Source organism: Pan troglodytes, chromosome 10, assembly GCF_028858775.2.
Source record: "Pan troglodytes isolate AG18354 chromosome 10, NHGRI_mPanTro3-v2.0_pri, whole genome shotgun sequence".
Lineage (NCBI taxonomy): Eukaryota > Metazoa > Chordata > Mammalia > Primates > Hominidae > Pan > Pan troglodytes.
In genome coordinates this window covers 43480963-43499931 of record NC_072408.2, presented here as the reverse complement: position 1 = coordinate 43499931, position 18969 = coordinate 43480963, and the positions used below count along the sequence as shown (strand labels likewise).

At 48.6% G+C, this 18969-nt stretch overlaps 1 protein-coding gene across 1 annotated transcript; it reads right to left on the bottom strand.

Annotated features, from left to right (window-relative positions):
• Nucleotides 1-4116: 4116 nt before the first annotated feature.
• On the bottom strand, nucleotides 4117-12001 carry KRT84 (keratin 84). The gene is made up of 9 exons (XM_522389.5): nucleotides 11389-12001; nucleotides 9936-10144; nucleotides 9351-9411; nucleotides 8783-8878; nucleotides 7708-7872; nucleotides 7427-7552; nucleotides 6710-6930; nucleotides 6223-6254; nucleotides 4117-4727 (listed from the first exon to the last, which is right to left on the bottom strand). Exons 1-9 carry the CDS (start codon nucleotides 11932-11934, stop codon nucleotides 4381-4383), a joined length of 1803 nt encoding a protein of 600 aa, XP_522389.2. The 5' UTR covers nucleotides 11935-12001; the 3' UTR covers nucleotides 4117-4380.
• Nucleotides 12002-18969: the final 6968 nt, after the last annotated feature.

The following is an 18969-nucleotide window of genomic DNA, read 5'->3' as shown; positions in this document are numbered from 1 at the left end:
AATACAATCGATTTCTGTATATTGACCTTGCATCCTGCAACCTTCCTAAAGTCACTTATCAGCTCTAGTAGATATTTAAATAAAGATTTCCTAGAATTTTCTATATAGAAAATGAAGACTTCTGAGCTGTATTTCTTCCTTTCCAACCTGTATATTTTTGCCTTAGTTCAGTGGCCAGGACAGCTTGTACAATACTAAGAGTGGTGTAAGCAGACTTCTTTATTTTGTGTCTAATCTTAGAGAGAAAGCATTCAGTCTTTTACCATTAAGTATGCTGTCAGCTGTAGGTTTTTTTTTTTTTTAGATTTCATTTGCCAGGCTAAGAAAGTTCCCTTCAATTTCTAGTTTGCTGAGAGTTCTCTCTCTTTTAAGCCAAGAATGGATGTTAAATTTTGTCAAATGCTTTTTCTGCATCTGTCAAGATAATTATACTGTTTCTCCTATTTAGTCTGTTGATATCATGAATTACATTAATAGACTTTTGAAAGTTGAACCAACCTTGCATTCCCAGGCTAAACTGTCATTGGTTATGATATACTATCCTTTCATTTGTTACTGTGCTTACTTTACTAATGCCTTGCTGAAGATTTTTTCATTTCTGTTCATTAAGGATACTAGTTTATAGCTTTCTTTTCTTATAATGTCACTGGGTTTTGGTGCAGGGTAATGCTGGTCTCAAAAAGAATTGAGACGTTTTCCCTTCTCTTATGTTTTCTGGAAGAGTTTGGGTTGAATTCTTTCTTAAATGTTTGGTAGAATTCACAAGTGAAAATGCTTAGGCCTGAATTCTTCTCTGTGGGAAGGTTTAAAACTGTACATTCAGTGCACACTTACTAGATATAGAGCTATTCAGGCAGGACTGGCTACATAATTTACAAGGTTTATCTTGGTGAATGTTCCCTATTATCACTTGAAAAGAATGTATATTTTTCTGTTTGGGGTGTTGTGCTCTATAAATGTCAAGTAAATGAGGTTGATTGAAAGTGACACAAATTACCAAAGACAGTGACAGTAGCCATTAAACTTTCCTTCTGTTAATCTGTCTTTGGTCATCTTAATTCACAGACTCCAAGCACTAAAACTAAGTGGGTAAAGGAAAGCTGTTTCTCCCTGACAGTGTGTTTCGACCATTTATGCTATATGTAATTATTAATATTGTTTTATTTAAGGTCTGTGATTTTATTATTTTTTTTCTTTTTGGCCTTTCTGATGTTTCTCTATTTCTTCTTTTTTATCTTTTTTGGATTATTTAGATATTAATATATTTTCCTTTGATCTATGACTTAAAAAACTTATTTATTATTATAATTATTCTTATTTTTGCAGAGAAAGGGTCTTCTGATATTACCAAGGCTGGTCTCGAACTTCTGTGCTCAAGTGATTCTCCTGCCTCAGCCTCCTACAGTGTTAAGATTGCAGGCGTCAGCCACCACGCCTGACCTCTATTGATTTTTGAGTGTATCTCTATGTATTACGTTTTAGTGGCTGCTCTAGAGATACAATGTATGTAATCTACTTTTTCACAGTCTACTTAGAGGTAATATTTTATCACTTATGTTTACCTTCCCCAGTTTATGTGACAGTCGTCATAGATATTGCATCTATGTAAATTAAAACCCCATCACTAGTTATCATTTTTATTTTCAATAGTCATATATATTTTAAAGAACATAAAAGAAACAAAAATAAATTTTATATTTACCCAGATATTTACCATTTCTGTTGTTCTTCCTTTATTCCTGAAATTACGTTTCTCTCTGATATTGTTTCCTTTTAGAGCAAGTCTGCAAATGGCAAATTCTCTTAGTTTTCCTTCGTCTGAGAATGTCTTTTTGTTTCTTTGTTGGTTTTGTTTTCTTTTTGCCTTTGCTTCTGAAGGAGACTTTTGCTGGCTGTAGAATTCTGTGTTTACAGTCCCTCCCCCCTCCACCACCCTTGGCACTTTAAATGTGATGTGCCACCATCGTCTGTCTTTCATGGTTTCTGATGAGAAATCTATGATAATTTGAACAATTATTCCCCTATATGTAATGTGTTATTTTTCTCTAGCTTAAAAAAAACTTAAAAAAAATCTTATGTTCTCTTTATTCTTCAGATTGGATAATTTCTATTGATCTGTCTCCAAGTTATTGACTCTCCTTTGTCTACTTCTTTTTGTTATGGGCCCATCAATGACTTTAAAAATGTCAAATATTAAAATTGCCCCCAAGGGGTGTGTGTGACTTAGCATGTAGAAGATGAGGTGGGAAGTCATGAGCTCCTGGAAGCAGGAGGGCCAGTGGCTGGTGACCCCACCATCATGCGGGGCCTGAGGCTGTGAGCAGGGCAACCTCTACATCCTCAGGGTGCTGGCTGGGGTCTTGGCAATGCAGAACATATAAAAATGAGAGGTGTGCTTCCTGCTCCCTCAGAAGAACTGTCTTGGAGTGAGGCTGACCAGCAAACCATTCCTCCTATGAGACATGTGCCCCAATGGAGCTGTGCTGTTCGTGACTGTGCCTTGGCTGACTCCTGTCCCCACCTGATGCTATGTCTTGCACTCTATGCTATAGTCATGGCCAATTTCAACTCCAGGCAAATCCTCAAACTTCTGCTCTCTCCAACGTCTTGGTTTTTGCACATGCTGTTGTTGCCTCTGCTTGGGACACTTCTTCCTTCTTAGTATGGCTAATTCATCATCCTTCACACCTCTGCTGGGACATTATATCCTTCAGGAAGCGTTTAATGTTGCCCCAAGTCTGGGCGGGGCCTCTTGTCTGGGTAGTACAGCATGAGTTCTGCTTTTAATATAGTACTTAGCATATTGAGTCAAGTGCTTATGTACTTGTCCATCTATCAGACATGTGCACTTGTCCATCTATCAGACAGGACTGTAAGCTCTTTGAGGGCCGGAATTGAATCTTGTCAATTACCATTTTCCCAGCATCATGCCTGGTATGTGGTAGGCACTTCTCAAATGTTTGTTGGATGAATAGACAAAAGATGAGAGGTGGGCAGTGGGCTGTGTGGAGGGGATGGCTGGGGGTGGAAGTCTACGGGCAGATCACACAGGGCTTGTATGCCATGTTAAGGAGCTTGGGCTATTTCTGGGAGGCAATGGGGAGCTACCGAAGGATATGAGCTGGGGGGAACCACAGTCAGTTTTTTATGTGAGAAAGGCCTTTCTAGCAGCATCGTGATGAATGAGTTGGATGGAGACACGAGTGGGAACAGAAAGACCAGGAAGGACCTATAATGAACTGATGAACTGGGGGAACTGAGGGTGGGTGAGACCTGGGGAGCAACAGATGGCAGGGTTCACTTTGGTCAGGGGAGGGTGCCTCTGAGCACAAGGCTATTCCCAGTGGTGGGGGGAAGTGGGCAGTGGGCTGGCTGGCACTTGTTTTTGGAGCCTTTGCTACCTCTCCTATGCCCTGCAGAACTGTCAGTCCCTCCAGGGAATGGCCTGGGCCCTCTTTCCTCAGTGCCTTCCCTGTGCCCAGGACACCAGTCTCTGCCCTACCTCACCTAGGCAGGCTGTGATCTGGTGGAGTCTAGGAGGCAACTCCTCCAACCCCAGTGTGATCCAGAAGGAGAGGCCAGAGTCCCTGTGAGGTGAGCTTGGCAAGTTTATTGAAAACCCAGGAACACAAAGAGCAGTGCACACAGGCAGCCCACCCCACCCAACCCCCAGGCCTCCTTGGAGCTTGCAGACACAACCCTGCAGTGGACGGGGCTGGGCCTCACACCACGAGCAGGGGCAGGAGTACGGGGATCATTGCAAAGCCCGCCTGTCCGCCTGCACCCCACCTCGTGGACTCGCATGCTGGAGTTACACCAACAACCCAGGAAGAGAAACAGCCGGAGAGAAGCCACTGGGAGAAAAGCCATCTCGGGGTTTAGGGAGCCTGGGGCCACCAAGGACTGGGATCCCCTTCATCAGGGAGAGAAGGAAAGAACCTTCTCCTACCAGAGAAAGGAAGAAGAAGGAAGTGAAGGATGTGGAGTTAAGGATGCCTGCAGTGTGGACGGTCAACTCCATTCTCCAAATTAACCCGAAGCCACGGGTGGTGAGGGCACTGGGTGGATTGTTGTTATTGCACGGAATGTGCATTTCTCCAGGCTGTTGCTGACAGGGAGAGGAGTGATCCAAAGGACAGAAATTGGGAGGCAGGGAGAAGCCAGCTTAGCTGGAACTGCTAATGGAGCATCTACATGGCAGAAAAATCCTCCAAGAGGACATGGGGCCAGGAAGAATAGTCGGGGGAGTGCTAAGGGGTGGCTTCCTGGCAGAAAGGGGAGCTGGAGACCTTCAAGCCCAGAGCCCACGAACCCTGGGGGCAGAAGCAGGAGCCGTGGAGCTGGTTCTTCTCTGGGCAGCAGCTGTCTGGGGCTGGGCTCTCAGTACTTGGTCCGGCAGGAGGTGGTGGTGGACACGAAGCGGACGCTGGAGCTGCGGCCGCCGCTGCAGCTGCTGAAGCCCCCCTGGGTGGGCAGGGGGCAGGGGACGCTGGGGACACAGGCCTCACTGATGAGCACGGAGCCACTCCTTGTGCCAGTGCTCAGCAGGTCCCCAGTGGCCAGGGCGACCCGGGCTCCACCCAGGCTGGGGCCACAGGAAGCCAGGACCCCACTGTTGGCACAGACGCTGCTGCTACCTGAGAAGGTGACCCCGCCGCGGGAGAGGGTGGAGCCGGCAACCAAAGGCTCAGGCCCGCACACCAGGCCGCCCCGGGAGCTGCTGACGGCTGTGGAGAAAGAAAGCATCAGGGAGGCTGCCGACACCAGGGCCCTCCACCTCCATGCTACCCCTGGGCTGCACCTCCGGGTCTGGTGGGGAGGGAGTGGGGTCAGGGTTGTGGCATCTGGGGAAGTGGTCCCTATTGTCTATACAGTCAGTATACACTTTTTCCCTCTCTGGATGGCTCAAAGACTGTGACTACATTAAAATCAAACATCCAGATGAAAATGACGACTTCATCCAATTCCCCAGATGTTTGCATGCATCCATAGGTTGACTGTCATTTATATATGGCTAAAGTCAAGTTGGGTTGTGAGATGTAGGTAATGAGCTGGATTATCCAGACAGCTGGAACAGCAGCTTCCATAAAGCCATGGGCCTTTTCTCTTCCAGTTGTATTATGCCCCTTGGTGGTCTCCACATTTCCCCTAGCCCAGCACACAGGAAACCCCTCCAACACTAGTCCCTTGTCGCCTCTCTCCTGATCCACTGGTGGCTGTGCTCTGTAGCCCTCTGCTCTCCCTTGGACACAACTCCATGCCTCAGGACTCAAATCCACAGAAGAGCTTGCTAGACCAGCCCCATCCATGGAGGGGTACACTCTTTCCTGCCCTTTCATCTTACCCAGAATCCTTCCTGCCATCCATGATGTTCACTCAAGCTTGACCTCCTGCAGAAAGCCATTGCCTGTGGCTTCCCCTGCCCACTCACCACCTCCATGGGAGTGGGAAGGGACACTGTCTTCCAAGTACATGTAGCTCTAACTGTCTGACCCACCCAGTTTAGCACTCGGTTCCACTACACGTCAGTGTTCATTTGTGTTTTTGGAGTCAGAAATCTGGGTTTGAAATCTGGTTCGCTTTGTAAGTTCTGGCAAATCATGTACTTTCTCTGAGTGGGCAAAACAGGGATGCCAGTATCCGCTTTTCTCCCCAGGGATCCTTCCAGGGTTAGGTTGATGGTGGCCAGGACTCATCTTCTCAAGAAGATTCTATTTCTAGAGAGCGTGGGCTTGGTCTTGCCTTGCCAGTGTCCCCAGACTGCCATGCCCGGCACACTGCCCTGCGTGCTTTGGGTACAACCCATGCTTCGGCTGCAGCAGTGGGGAGACTTCCATTTGGCCTTATTGCATTCCCTGCCATCAGGGGATGAGAGTCTCCCCTGGCAGAGGCGTCCCATTCCTTCTAAGTCCCATTCCTTCTAAGTCCTTCTAAGTTCCCTTGAAGGACAAGGCCGCTCAAAGCAAAAAAGCTGGCTGTCCTCCACTTTGGAGGCCTTGAAAACCTTTATGAATGTTTTGCTCTGGGGAAGGCAGGCTCTGGGGAGATCTCAGACCTCAGCTAAGAAGATGCTCCCCATCCAGGGCTGGATGGTCCCAGCTCCCCTGACTGTCGTGGCCAGACCGGCCATGTCGGACGCCTCCTGACCCCAGTGTGAGCCTGAGTTTAAAGGAAGTTTGAAGAGGAGAGAAATGTGTGAAGAGGAAAAAACAAGTTTCTTACATATGTTTACTGGTCCAACACCTTCACAGAGCCTGGAAAGGGAAAGAAACAAATCATTTCACATGCACTATTGTTTCCTGAAAACCTATTTGCCATAAAAAGGGCTTTCTTGTCTGAGTAGATCTGTGGAGCAGTAGTTCTCACCCCTGGTTATACACACATCTGGGGAGCGTTGAAAAACACGTTCTTAGACCCTATCCCAAAACCATTAGATTAAAATATTTAAGGAAATTTATCATTAGTAGTAGTTTTAGCAAAATTACTAATGATTCTGGTGCAGCTTATCTAGACTTGCATTTGAGAATCACAGGTCTAGAGCCTTCTTCTGATTCCCTGACAAGGGCAATGCAACTAATGTTTGCAGAGAAGGTATTGTCATCTTTAAAGACTATGTATTTCTGCAGTTCTTCACTGTCGCCTTCTCTTCCTTAGTCTTTCTAGATGCCTAAGTCTGACTTCACTCTCCTGCTGGACTGAGAGTACTCACCGGCTCTCCTCGCCCTCCAGCAGGCGCCTGTAGGTGGCGATCTCGATGTCCAGGCCCAGCTTGGCATTCATCAGCTCCTGGTACTCGCGCAGCTGCCGCGCCATGTCCTGCTTGGCCTGCTGCAGGGCACACTCCAGATCTGCCAGCTTGCATTTGGCGTCACTGAGGGTCGCCTCGCCCTGCTGCTCGGCCTCGGCCACTGCAGCCTCTAACTTGGCACGCTGCAGGGAAGGCAGTTTGCAGGTAGGCTTCGGCAGTGCCAGGGCATCCCCAGGTTGGGTTAGAAACACTGCCCCTCTTAGTGGGAACATAGCCTGGGGCCAAGGCAGGGATGGACCCCATGGTGGCTGCTTTCCCAGGCACTGGAGATCCTGTAGTTTGATGTCACTATGGGGTAGGGCATTGCTGTTGTTTCCATCCCCACTGACTTTGTCACTGCTGATTTCAGCTGCCCCAGAGCCATGGCATCTAGAGGGTAAACTTATTCTTTCTGTACCACCTTCCCTGCTGGGTCTGCTCTAGCCCTTTACTTCTATGTGGGAAGCTCTCCTTCCCTTCCATATTTTTATCCTCCAGAAAGCCTTCCTGGACTGATCCCTCCATTCCTTGGTTTCTGGGTCTTGATGGTCTCCCTCACCTCATTAGACTTGGGGGTTCCCAAAGCCTGAGGCCCTGGTTCTCCCTCATCTGAGGCTTTCCCTCCTTTCCTTTGCCCACCTGAGCCTTGGCGTGCTCAGTCTCTGCCTTAAGCCTCTGGATCAGGCGGGTCAGTTCGTTGATCTCGTTCCGTATGTTGTGCAGGTTGTCACAGTGTTGGCCAGCTGTCACCTGCATCTCTTCATACTGGGGAGAGAGGAGGGTATTTTGAGGGTTCGGAGGTCAGGTCAAGATCACAGCCCCCACTGAGTTGGGGGCCTCAAACCTCCCTGGGCCCGATCTGTTATATATGAGTCATCCCCAGAGCTGCCTACATCCCTTCCCCAGCCTCCACTGCCCACCTTGGTCTGGTACCAGGCCTCAGCATCAGCCCGGCTGCGCCTGGCCACCTCCTCATACTGGGCCTTGACCTCAGCAATGATCCCATCAAGGTTCAGGTCACGGCTGTTGTCCATCTTCACAATGACCGACGTCTCTGAGATGTGCGACTGCAGCAACTGGATTTCCTGTGTTGGAGGATTGGGGAGACAGATGTGCTTAGAGTCTCATTTAGTAGCTGGGACTCTGCCACAGGGGGCCCAGGAAGTGGTGTCAGGGGCAGAGAGCATCACTCATTGGTTCATAAAAAAGCAAGACCATCTAAATTGATGATAAAGAAAAAGACATGTCTGAGAACCATCTCAGGCTGACTTTAGAGCTCTTGTGATCTACTCAGAAACATCCCTTTAACACACTACTTTGCTCAGTAAGTATTAAAACCATGGGGACCTAAGACATGGTGGAAGAAAGTGGGAGCCACTCTAGGGCTTAAACTTTTCTTAGATTATCTACAAAGTGGCTGGGCTGGTCACAGACCGTTGAGACCTGACAATATTTTAGCACATGGTGGTCTAGGAATTCCTATATCCCAAGCCCTTAATAGAAGAACCGAGGGGCTTGGGACTGGCCTGCAAAGAGAGTTCCAGAGGAGGCTTTCCTCAGCCTCTTCACTTACAGCTAGCAATTCAGCTCTGGCTGGGCCTATACCAGACTGGACAGATTGCTTATGAAGCAAAAGACAGCTGGTATGGCTAATTAGGTCAAAGACATTTTTTCTTACCTCTCCTGGAAAATCAATTTTTCAGTCTTCTGGTCAGTACACAGGAAGTGACATTTCTAGATCCCAGTCTTTAAATTGGTAAATAAGGAGTTGGATCATAGATCCAAGGAGTTTGACTTGCATCAGGCTGCTGAAAAGCCTGCTCACCTTCCCTTCCCCATTTGAAGACATATTGGCATATATAGCATACAGATTTGAGTGAGAGGAAAGATATATGATAGCAAATGTTTGAAAATATGCTAGCCCAGGCTAAGCATTCAGGGAGTCCAGGCCAAACATTGATCTCTTTGGGTGCCCTAGAGAAGATGAACCCTCACCTCCATGTAAAGTGTTTTTAGAAAGTCAATTTCCTGAGTTAGGGTATCCACGTTGGCCTCGAGATCAGACTTGTTCATGAAAGCTGCATCCACATCCTGTATAAAACAGAGAAGGATAAATACTCATCGCCTGGGCACTGTTTCACCTTCCCACCTGTGTCTGGAGATGGGTGGAAAGAGGCAGCCACTTCCCACAGATGGTAAGGTCGCTGGGTAGAAGTGAAGCTCAGCAACTTTTGCTCATTTCCCTATTACAATGCCAACATTCCCCCAGGGGCTGCTGGACATTTCCTGATGTTCAGTTAGAGGCAAAGAAAATCTAGATAATCCAAGATGCTTAGGTCACCTTTTCATACCTCTGCTCTCATGTGACCCAATCCTAAAGAATCTGAGGCTGAACCTGAACTTTGTAGGAAATCTCTTATTATCTCTGAGGTTCCACTGTCTCCACTGTCTTGGTGTGAGTAGTCCCAGACTCCACAGGGCTGCCTGAGCAGTTTCCTGGGGAGTCTTGAGAACATTTGCCGGTCCAGAGGAGAAGTTGGCCTGCCCTGTGGTTCCCCCTTACCTTCTTCAGAGCCACAAACTCATTCTCAGCATTGGCCCGACATACCACTTCCTCTTCATACCTGATGATAAAGGTTAAGAGGGTGAGTGCTTACTCTGAACTGAGAGGCAGTTACTCCCAACTCCCCAGTGAACCTTGCAAGATCTCTCAGTCGGTGCAGGATCATGGTTCCCTATTGCTATCTGAATGCTATAACATCATCCCCTCTGTCTCATCTTTATGACCTTTCATAAGCCAGTGCCTCTCAGTTTCTCCAAATCCCTTCCACTTTCTTAATGTGGGTTTGGGATCTGAAAACCTGGTCTATTGCTATGTTCCTCTGACAGAAATAATGTAGGATCATTGCACTTGACTATAGAGCAAGTAGGACCCAACTGAAAAAGATACTGAACATGGGCACCTTTTTCCTCAGGAGGGCCTCCTCTTCTCTGTTCACATATCTCTACCCACCCCCACCTCCCCAGGCTTGATGTGGTAACCAGCATTCAACCCTGATCCTTCCAGCTGCTCTCATCTGAGCTTGGCAGCTAATTCTGGGGCCAGGCCTGGCCTGTCACTGGTCTGTGCAGCTCAGATCCCACTCACTTCTTCTTGAAGCCCTCTAGGACATCCTGCAGGTGGTTCCTCTCAGCCTGGAGCCGGGCCTGATCGCTGACCAGCACCTCCAACTGCCTCCGCAGGTTGGTGATGTAGCTCTCGAAGAGTGGCTCCAGGTTGCTCCTGACACATTTCTGCTCTTGGAGGAAGCTCCACTTGGTCTCTAGGAGCTTATTCTGCTGCTCTAGGAACCGCACCTAAATCCACAGGGCACAGAAATGGCATTTGAAGTGCTTCATAGGGTTCATGCCTTGACCAAGCTCTTGAGATGGCCAGCGATGACTTGACCACATGTTGACAGGGTTCTCTCCTCTGCTGACTTTCATTCCTCCACTAACTCAGCAGAAGCTGGAAGGGCAGGTTGTGACTCCCTTCTTGTGCTCGGCTAGGCCTAGTTACCAATATGGGGTTTTGAACCATAGCACTTCAGTACCATTCCCCTATCCAGTCTCTAAGAAAGCTGTACACTGGTACATCAGGAAGTTGGAAGGGTTGATTCTATTTAAGCTCAGGTTTGCCTATATCTGAAAACTGATGCCAGGCATCCCTGGCAGAGAATGAGGAGCAGAGTAAACTACATTTGGGGTGGGATATGGTACTGGGAGGTAGGAATTCTCAGATTGTAAGTCCTATCCAACATCGCAGATATTCCATTGGCTGAGATGTGTAGAGCTGGAAGAGAACTTACAGACCCTTTACCCCAGCCCCTCATTTTAGAGAGGAAGAACCCAAAACTTACAGAGGTTATCCTTCATTCTCAGACATAACCATTCCATCTCCACATAGACATGGTGTGTGGGATGTCAGTTCTTTTGGGTTATCCACATCACTGTTCCCACTCATCTGCCTGGAAGCCAGTGACTACCAGTGGTCATTCCCTACAATTTCCCTGAATCTAGGCAACTTGGCCAAATTTTGATACCCCATGTGGGGGTATGAATTCTTCTTCTTTTTGTAATTACTCAACTCCATTCTCTACTTTTCTAAGCCTGAATAGATGAGGCCACTCAGCCTCAGAAACTATGAAAACTTCATAAGGAACAAAAGGATCTCAAAGAATAAAACCTCTTAAACATATACCAGCCAACACCTGGCTAAAGTCCCAGTGTTTCCAGCCTGTTTCAGAGACATTTCTAAGTGACCAGATGCAACATCTTAGTTTGTCGAGATGCCCTCGTGTTTGGCTGGATGCTCCTCTGTCCTCCAGAAGATATCAACACTGTCGGAATCTATCCCACCATGCAGCTCGTCCTCTGGCTTGGCCTTGCTCTGCAGCAGAGCAACCCAGAAAGCATACCACAATGCCTGAGGTAGGCACTTGAAAGATCTGAGGTCAAGGTCAAGTCCCCAGAACCGGGCCAGTTCTTTTTAAAGGAAAGAGCACTCTAGTGCATTTTGGCTGTAATATTCCTAGACCCAGAGATTCAGCTATCACAGGTACCTTGTCAATGAAGGAGGCAAACTTGTTGTTGAGGGTCTTGATTTGCTCCTTCTCATCCTTCTTCACCCTCTGGGCATTGGGGTCAATCTCCAGGTTGAGGGGGGTCAGCAGGCTCTTGTTCACAGTCACAGCTGTGATAGATGGGGCTGCTGGGACTCCAACCCCTCCAACTCTGTAACCAAAGCCAGGGCCACCAAAGCCATAGCCAATGCCACTGCCAGCTCCAAAGCCCAGACCAACACAGCTGTCAGCCCTAGGCCCCAGACCAACACCTCTCCCATCACCAAAACCCATCCCACAGCCAGCACCAAAGCGGACTCCACAGTGGATGGGCCGAGAGCCTACAGCTGCTATCCGGGGTGAGTACGATCCAAAGGTGATGACACTCCGACTACCAAAGCTGCCAAGGCCCCGGAATCCGGGCCCACTCCAACAGGAGACAGAGTTGGCCCGGAAGCGGTTCAGGTTCTGTGGTGTCATTGCTGAACAAGAGCTGAAGTTGCCCACCCGGTGACCAGAGCTGACTCGGTAGGAGCGGCAAGACATGATGGCTTCCTGGTTGGGAGCGAAAGAGCAAGTGTAGAATGGGTGAGCTGGAGCTGGGAGTCCCTCTGAGGCCAGTGGAACCCTTGCACCCCTTTTATGTGTGTGGTGATCTGAGGCTTGGCCCCATAAAAATGAAAAAATCCATTTGCAGGCATTTATGAGCTTGGGTAGTTAGCAGAAACTCTGCATGCCTATAACCTCCTTGACAATGAGTTAACTCAGACACACCTAGTCTCATCGGGATGAGGGCTGTAACAGCAAACCAATAAACATTAAAAACACATAAACACATAAACATTATAGTCCTATTTTTCCCTATAAGTCTACCACAATTGCCATTAAGGGGACATTAATTTGCTTTGGTCATAAATGCAATAGGTTTTTTCACTGTGAGTGTGGCTAACCACCAGAAAGTTAGGATGGCGACAGCTCCAGCAAGAGGCTCACATGGGATGCATCCATGAAGATATAACCCCCTAAAGAGGTGGGAGTGTGTGCACATCTCCAAGTAAGAAGTGATATGGAGAAAATACAGTTTGTTGTATTTCTGCAAATCAATTAAATCATCAAAAAATCTTCTGCCATGTTTTATCCGATATGGCTGTTTAGTATACAAGAGTTGAATCTACAGTAAAGCTCATTTGGGCTAGTGTAGACACATCTGTGATTTGAGACACTCAGAGATATTCATTCATTCTACAGTTTTAGAGTGCCTGCTATGTATCCAGCAGTGTGCTTGCTGCTGAGGGTACAGAGATTACAAAGACAGTCTCTATCTTCATGGTAGTAGGGGAAGATTTATCTTAAATTTTTTTTTTTTTTAGAGACAGGATCTAGTTGCCCAGGCTGGTCTTGAACTCCTGGGCTCAAGTGATCCTCCCGCCTCCGCCTCCCAGGTAGCTGGGACTACAGGCATGCATCACCATGCCCAGCAGAACATTTATCTTGAGGATTTCCAGCAGTCAACACTTTGTGGCATGATTTGAGGCCAAAGCATTGGAAAGTTTCTGTATAGAAAGCTAACTACATGATTTTTAGCTCCCAAATATACCATAGGTGTGATTTATGGGCCTGTCCATTTAGGTTCCTTGAATTATTGATGAATCTTTGGTTAGGATAGAGAGACACAAAGCAATATACATCTGGATAGAAAAGGAAAAGTTCTCAGCAGCTGAATATTATCATTGTTAGCAATATTGCAGCTCTTTTAGGACCCTGAGCCAGGCTGGTGTTTACCTTTTCTGTTCTAGTGCATCCTTTGCCCAGGGGAACTCATGTTTGACTGGACGCTTGAGATTCTTTGGGATGCTTGCAATTCCACTTGGAAGGGGATGTATGCTTTTGACCAGAAGCATCCAGCTTATTTGTGCGGTATTTTCTTTTTCCAGCTATCAGCTGTATGTCTAAGGGGGAAATGAAGCAGAAAAACAATAAGAAGTGCATACTTCTCGTCAAGACCACCAGTGGCCTCCATGTTAAATTCAATGGTCTGTCCTCAGTTCTCACTTTCTTCACAAAGCTGACCATGCCCTTTCTCTTGAAACACGCTCTTCTTTTGATTTTCGGACACTACACTCTCTCGATTTCTTGCCACACTCTTTTCAGTCTTCTAAGCCAGTTCCTCCTCATATCCCCAACCTCTAGACACTGCAGAGTCCCTGGCTCAATCCTTGGGTATCTATTCTCTTCTTTAGACTCATTGCCTTGGTGATATTATACAGACTCAGGACTTTAAATACCATCTGTTCATTCATGACTGCCAAGGCACAACTCTATCCCAGACCTCCCTACCCCTAAACGCCACACATATATTTTAACCAACATCTCTATTTGGATATCAGATAGGCATCTCAAACTTAATACAGTCGTCCCTTGGTATCCCCAGGTAGTTGGTTCCAGGACCCCTTGTGGATACCAAAATCCTTGGATGTTCGTCGAGCCTCTGATATACAATGGTGTAGTATTTGCATGTAACCCACACACATCCTTCTGTATACTTGAAATCATCACTGGATTATAATACCTAATACAATGTAAATGCTATGTAAATAGTTGTTATACTTTATTGACAAGAAATAAGTCCGTACTTGTTCAGCACAGATGCAATTTTTTAAAGAGTTTCAATCTGCAGTTGGTTGAATCCACAAAGGTGGGAGCCACAGATACAGAGGGATGACTTTATGACCAAAACTGTTCTCCTAATTGTTCCTACTAAATATGTTCCACTTGCCAACATCACTATCTGCAATAGTTCATGCCAGAAATCTTGGAGTCATCCTTTTGTCCTCTGTTTTTTATTTCCCTTTTCCCACATTCAATTCATTGGCAAATTCTCCCTTCAAAATATATCCAGACTCCTACTCCTTCTCACCATCCTGCTGCTCCCATGCTGGCCCAGGCCCATCTCTTCCCACAGGATCTTCTGAACTACACTCCCAGCTGGTCTCCCAGCTTCCTCCCTTGCCCCTTCAGGCTTTTCTTAGCAGCACAGAGTGATCCTTTAAAAACATGTCAGATCATGCCATTTCCATGCCGAAACTCCTCCCATGGTTTCCCACCCATTCAGAGTCAATGCCCTGTAAGACACTATGCAGTGTGCCTCCCTCTTCCCTGACCTCATCCCCTCCACCTGTCCTGCTGCCCACTCTGTTGCAGCCACTTGAGCATCCTGGCTGTCCATCAAACAGGCAGAATGACTCCTGCCTCGGATGCTTACCCCCTTGCTGTTTTCTCTGCTGGGAACCTTTTTCCTCAAATAGCTGTATGGTTGTGTCCCTCAACTCTTCCAGGGCTTTGTTCATATGTCATCCTCTCAGCTTCTATTGGAAACTCCCTGTCCTCCCTGTACACCTGCCCCGCTTCCTTGTCGCCTTAGCATTTACAGCCATCTGAGGTCCTCTTCTTGGGTGGATTTGCCTGTTGTTGTCGTTGACTTGTACTGGCTGGAGCAAAGCTTTAGGAGGCAGACACTGCTGTGCATTTTGCTCTCTTAGGGGTCCCCAGGACTCAGAGTGGGGCACATGGTGGGCATTCTGTATAGTTTCGTTGAGTGAATGGAAGAGGCTGCGAAGATTAAAAGCAGGAGGAGAAAGAAATAGGAAGTATGAAGAACAGGAATTTGGGCATTTGATTTTGCAGATATTTCGGGAAAAAGAGACTCCAAGTTCCCAAATGGACAGGAATGGCCCAGGAGGGGATGGTGGTGCAGAAACTCAAGAGCTCAAAGGAGAACCAATCCAGTTTGTCCCCCAGTTCCAGCCTCTTGGGGTTTGAGCCAGGCTGCTTGAACGAAAGGGCATCCCACTCCTCTGAGGCCAGGCGAGGGGTTCCAGGAGATTGGGGCAGGGGGACCAGAGGCTGTCTGGTGGAGGTGAAAGGGGAAGGGAGTGGGAGGGATGGCCTGCCTAGAGAAACCTGGTGGGGACCCAGAAGATGATATCGATTTTAGAGTCAGATGGACCTGGGTGAAACTCAGATTTGTCACCGACTAGCAGTATGATCTTGGATAGTGCTATACCAAGGGCAGGGTGGTGGCCAGGTTCTGCTGCAGGTGCAGGCACTAGGGGAACTTTTCTGCAGAGAACTTTAAAACCAAATACAATCAGCTTATTAACAATTTTCAGCATGCATTGGCCATTCTAAATAATGATAGTAGTCCCTTCCACCCCTATGGTATACCAATGACCTTGGGGAAATTGTTTAACCTCTAAGCCTCAGTTTCCTCATGTTAATATGGAATATTCCCTGTTTCATAGTATGATGAGGATTGACTAGGAAGTGCCTGGGATGTGCACTGTGCAGTGCCTGGCGGCTGCTACTGTACTCCATTCCTTTCCCTTGCTCTTTCCTCCCTCCCTTCCTCCCTTTTCTTCTCTGTTTTGCACAATCCTCCCTTCACTTCTACACAGTCATCCCTGTTCCCATCCACACCCGCCTCCTTCCCGCTCCCGTGGCAGATGCATTCATACCCCATTAGCCATTCCTGTCCCATGTCCCAGCTTCCCTCAACCCTGATCAGGCTGGGTGGGGTGGGGGTAATTGTAATTGGGACCAGTCAAGCATAGTCCCTGCTCTGTGATGAACTGTCACCATCAGCAGTTTGCAGTTTGGAGGCATTATTTCGCCAGACGATGCATAACACAACCCTCAGTCATTTTTTAGGGGGTGGCAGGTGGGGAGAGGGGGCGGAGTTGCCCTGGCAACTTTGGGCGGGAGGTTTTGCTGCTGCAACAGTTTCTTCTTGCTGTTGTCAGTCAGCCTGAGTGTAACTCCAGAGACTTGCGGGCTGAGCCCAGGCTCCGTGGCTGCATTACCATGCCTGGCTGCTGGGTCATCAGGATCCTATCTGTGGAGCAGGGAGGAGGCAGAAACGCTGAGCAGAGGAAAGGGAGGGGAAGGGCTGCCTGAGGGAGGGGGACATCCTGGTTGGCCATGCAGGTTCTGGGAACGCTGTTTGCACTGTGGCTGGGTGTGTGTGTGGGAAAGGGGATGACAGGGGAAGCCCAGATTCTGAGAAGGCTTCAGAGGGCTTCTGTTTAGCCTGGGGACGAGTTTGTGCTGGAGAGAGGCACTGGCTGGAGAAGTTTTCATGCTAAGACCTGCTCCTGCTGGGAAAGGAAGCTTCAGAGTCCCCCCAGCAGGGGGGGGGTCGGGGGGCAGGGGGTGTGTGTGAGAGGCTAGGTCCACCCTTGCCAGTACCTCCTCCTCTCTCCCCTCTCAGATAAATGAACACGCCTCCCCACGGGAGATAAAACACCCCCTTCTTGTTTTCTACCCACCCCTCGCACTTCTTCCAGGAAGGATGGTTTTTTTCAGGTTTAATGCGATGTCTCACATGGCCCACATGGCTGTCACCTGTCCAGAGTGAAAATGTTGCTCCTGGTAGACATCTAGTTCAGTTTGCTTCAACACACCTTTATTGGTTGCTAATGTGTGCCTGGCATTGCACTTAGGTGCTAGGATGGCTAGGACAGCCTCTTCCAGGTTCAGCGACTCCAAGCACCCCCTCCTCTGCTCAGGGTGCCATTTCTAGAGCCATTTCCCCAATTCCAGCCCCTGCCAGGATTCTTTCTGGGTACTTGGTGACCCTGGCTGGAGTGTGGCAATCGTGGGCGGACCTGGGACCACAGATGTGACTGGTGTGAGGAAGGGCCATTAGGGGCAGAGTCACCCAAGGGAGGGGCCAGGGGAACAAGGAGGAGCTGTGTGGGAGGGAGAGAAACTCTGGTGAGCACTTGAGAGCTTCAGGAGGAAGAGGGCCAGGAAACGGGAGACTTTCTGTGGAGACAGACACAGAAATACAGAGCTCCAGTTTAGGTCCCCCCAGCCTCCCTAGGCCTCTCTGGGTTGTTCCCCATCCTATCCTCACTGGCACATTCTGGAGGGGCTGGGATTAGGAGACTCCAGGCCAAGCCGAGTACAGTGAAACTCTGGCTTCATGCAGACGGTTCTCTTTCTCACCAGGGCAGGGGGCCGGGGCCTGTTCCTACTGTATTCCAGCACCCATTGCAGGGCTGACCCCAGAAGACACTCAGGAGGTGTTTGCTGTGTTGAATGGAATGCAGACATCCCAGCCACCACCAGGAGGCACATCTGTCCCGCCTATTTTGAATGTCTCCTCTCCTGGGGAGGAAGGGGGAATGGGGACACAGCTGCACGATGCTGGGGAGTCCCTGGTGGGTGTCCTGGAGGGGGTGCCCTGGTCTCTGTGCTCACATCCAGGGCTGAGCGCGGGAGCACACTCCTGGGATGAGCAGTGCTTATGGGATGACTCCAGGCAGCCTCCCTGCCCAGCAGACACTTATCAGGGGCCAGGCACTCTGGAACCAAAATCCCAAAAGGGTGGTTACCAGGCCCCGAGCCTGCCTCACCGCAGTGGGGGGAGTCTTCCTTCCCTCTTCTGCTTCATTCTTAGCTCAGTCCCAACACCAAGGTGGGCCGTTTCCTGGGCCTCGAGCAGCCATCTGTGAGATGGGGTGGCCAGTCTCCTTGGAATCTGTTTGCTGACTACAGGGCGGAGGGTCACTCTGGCTCTAGGGTGCTCTGAATTAGTCCTCAGCAGGGAGTGGAGCTGGATCCAGGCCCAGGTCCAGAGAGACGAGGCTTCAAGTGGGAACAAGGCTCTCAGATCCATCATTTCCTTCTCTCCTTCCCAGCATGTGGATGTGTAGCCCCGGAATCACACTCACAGGCCCCAGCCATGTGCTGCGTGCCCAGCTGGCAGCTGTGATGCCCCAGCCTGGAGCCTGCTGCTGGCATCCTGCCCAGACAGTCCTGTGGGCCTCCAGGACTCAGGCTTGCCTGCCCCTCCTCCTGGGAGCTTCCAGAGCCTCAGGACTAAGGTGGGACTCTCAGTTCTGTCCCCATGGCCTTCTGCTCTGCCACCATCACAACAGTCCTCACAGCTGTAATTTTGTGTCCCCGGTCTGTATTTCCCGGTAGGCTGTAAGCCCATGGGGCGTGCGGCCAAGGCCCCATTTAAAAAAAATAGCCTTACTGAGATATAATTGCTATTACTGTATAATTCATTCATTTAAAATGTAAGAGTCAATGGCTTTTAGAGTGTGCAACCATCAATACAGCCAATTTTAGAACATTTTCATCACCCCAGAAGAAACCTTTATTTTTTATTAAAAAAAAAAATGTTTTTTAAGCGACAAGGTCTTGCTCTGTCACCCAGGCTGGAGTGCAGTGGTGCGATTATAGCTCACTGCAACCTTGAACTTCTGGGCTCAAGTGATCCTCCTGCTTCAGCTTCCCAAGTGGCTGGGACTGCAGGTGCAGCCACCACACCAGGCCAAAGAAACCTTTAGCTGTGGCTTCTATGACTCCCCTAAGCTCTGTCTTCTCCTCCTTCCAGCCCTAAGCAGCCACAGCTCTGCTTTCTCTGTGGATTCCCATATTCTGGACATTCATACAAATGGAATTGTAAAATAGGTGGCCTTTCGTGACTGGCTTTCACTTTGCATAATGTTTCCAAGGTTCATCCATGCTGTAGCATGTATCAGCACAGGACTCCTTTATATGGCAGATAAT

What these genes read in the sequence shown, in the direction of transcription:
- KRT84 (XM_522389.5), bottom strand. Translation starts at nt 11,934, where the DNA reads ATGTCTTGCCGCTCCTACCGAGTCAGCTCTGGTCACCGGGTGGGCAAC. An exon ending in CTAGAGGGCTTCAAGAAGAA is followed by an intron (nt 9,412 to 9,935) that starts GTGAGTGGGATC and finishes CTTTATCATCAG; the next exon opens with GTATGAAGAGGAAGTGGTAT. An exon ending in CTGGAGGGCGAGGAGAGCCG is followed by an intron (nt 6,255 to 6,709) that starts GTGAGTACTCTC and finishes TTCCCTTTCCAG; the next exon opens with GCTCTGTGAAGGTGTTGGAC.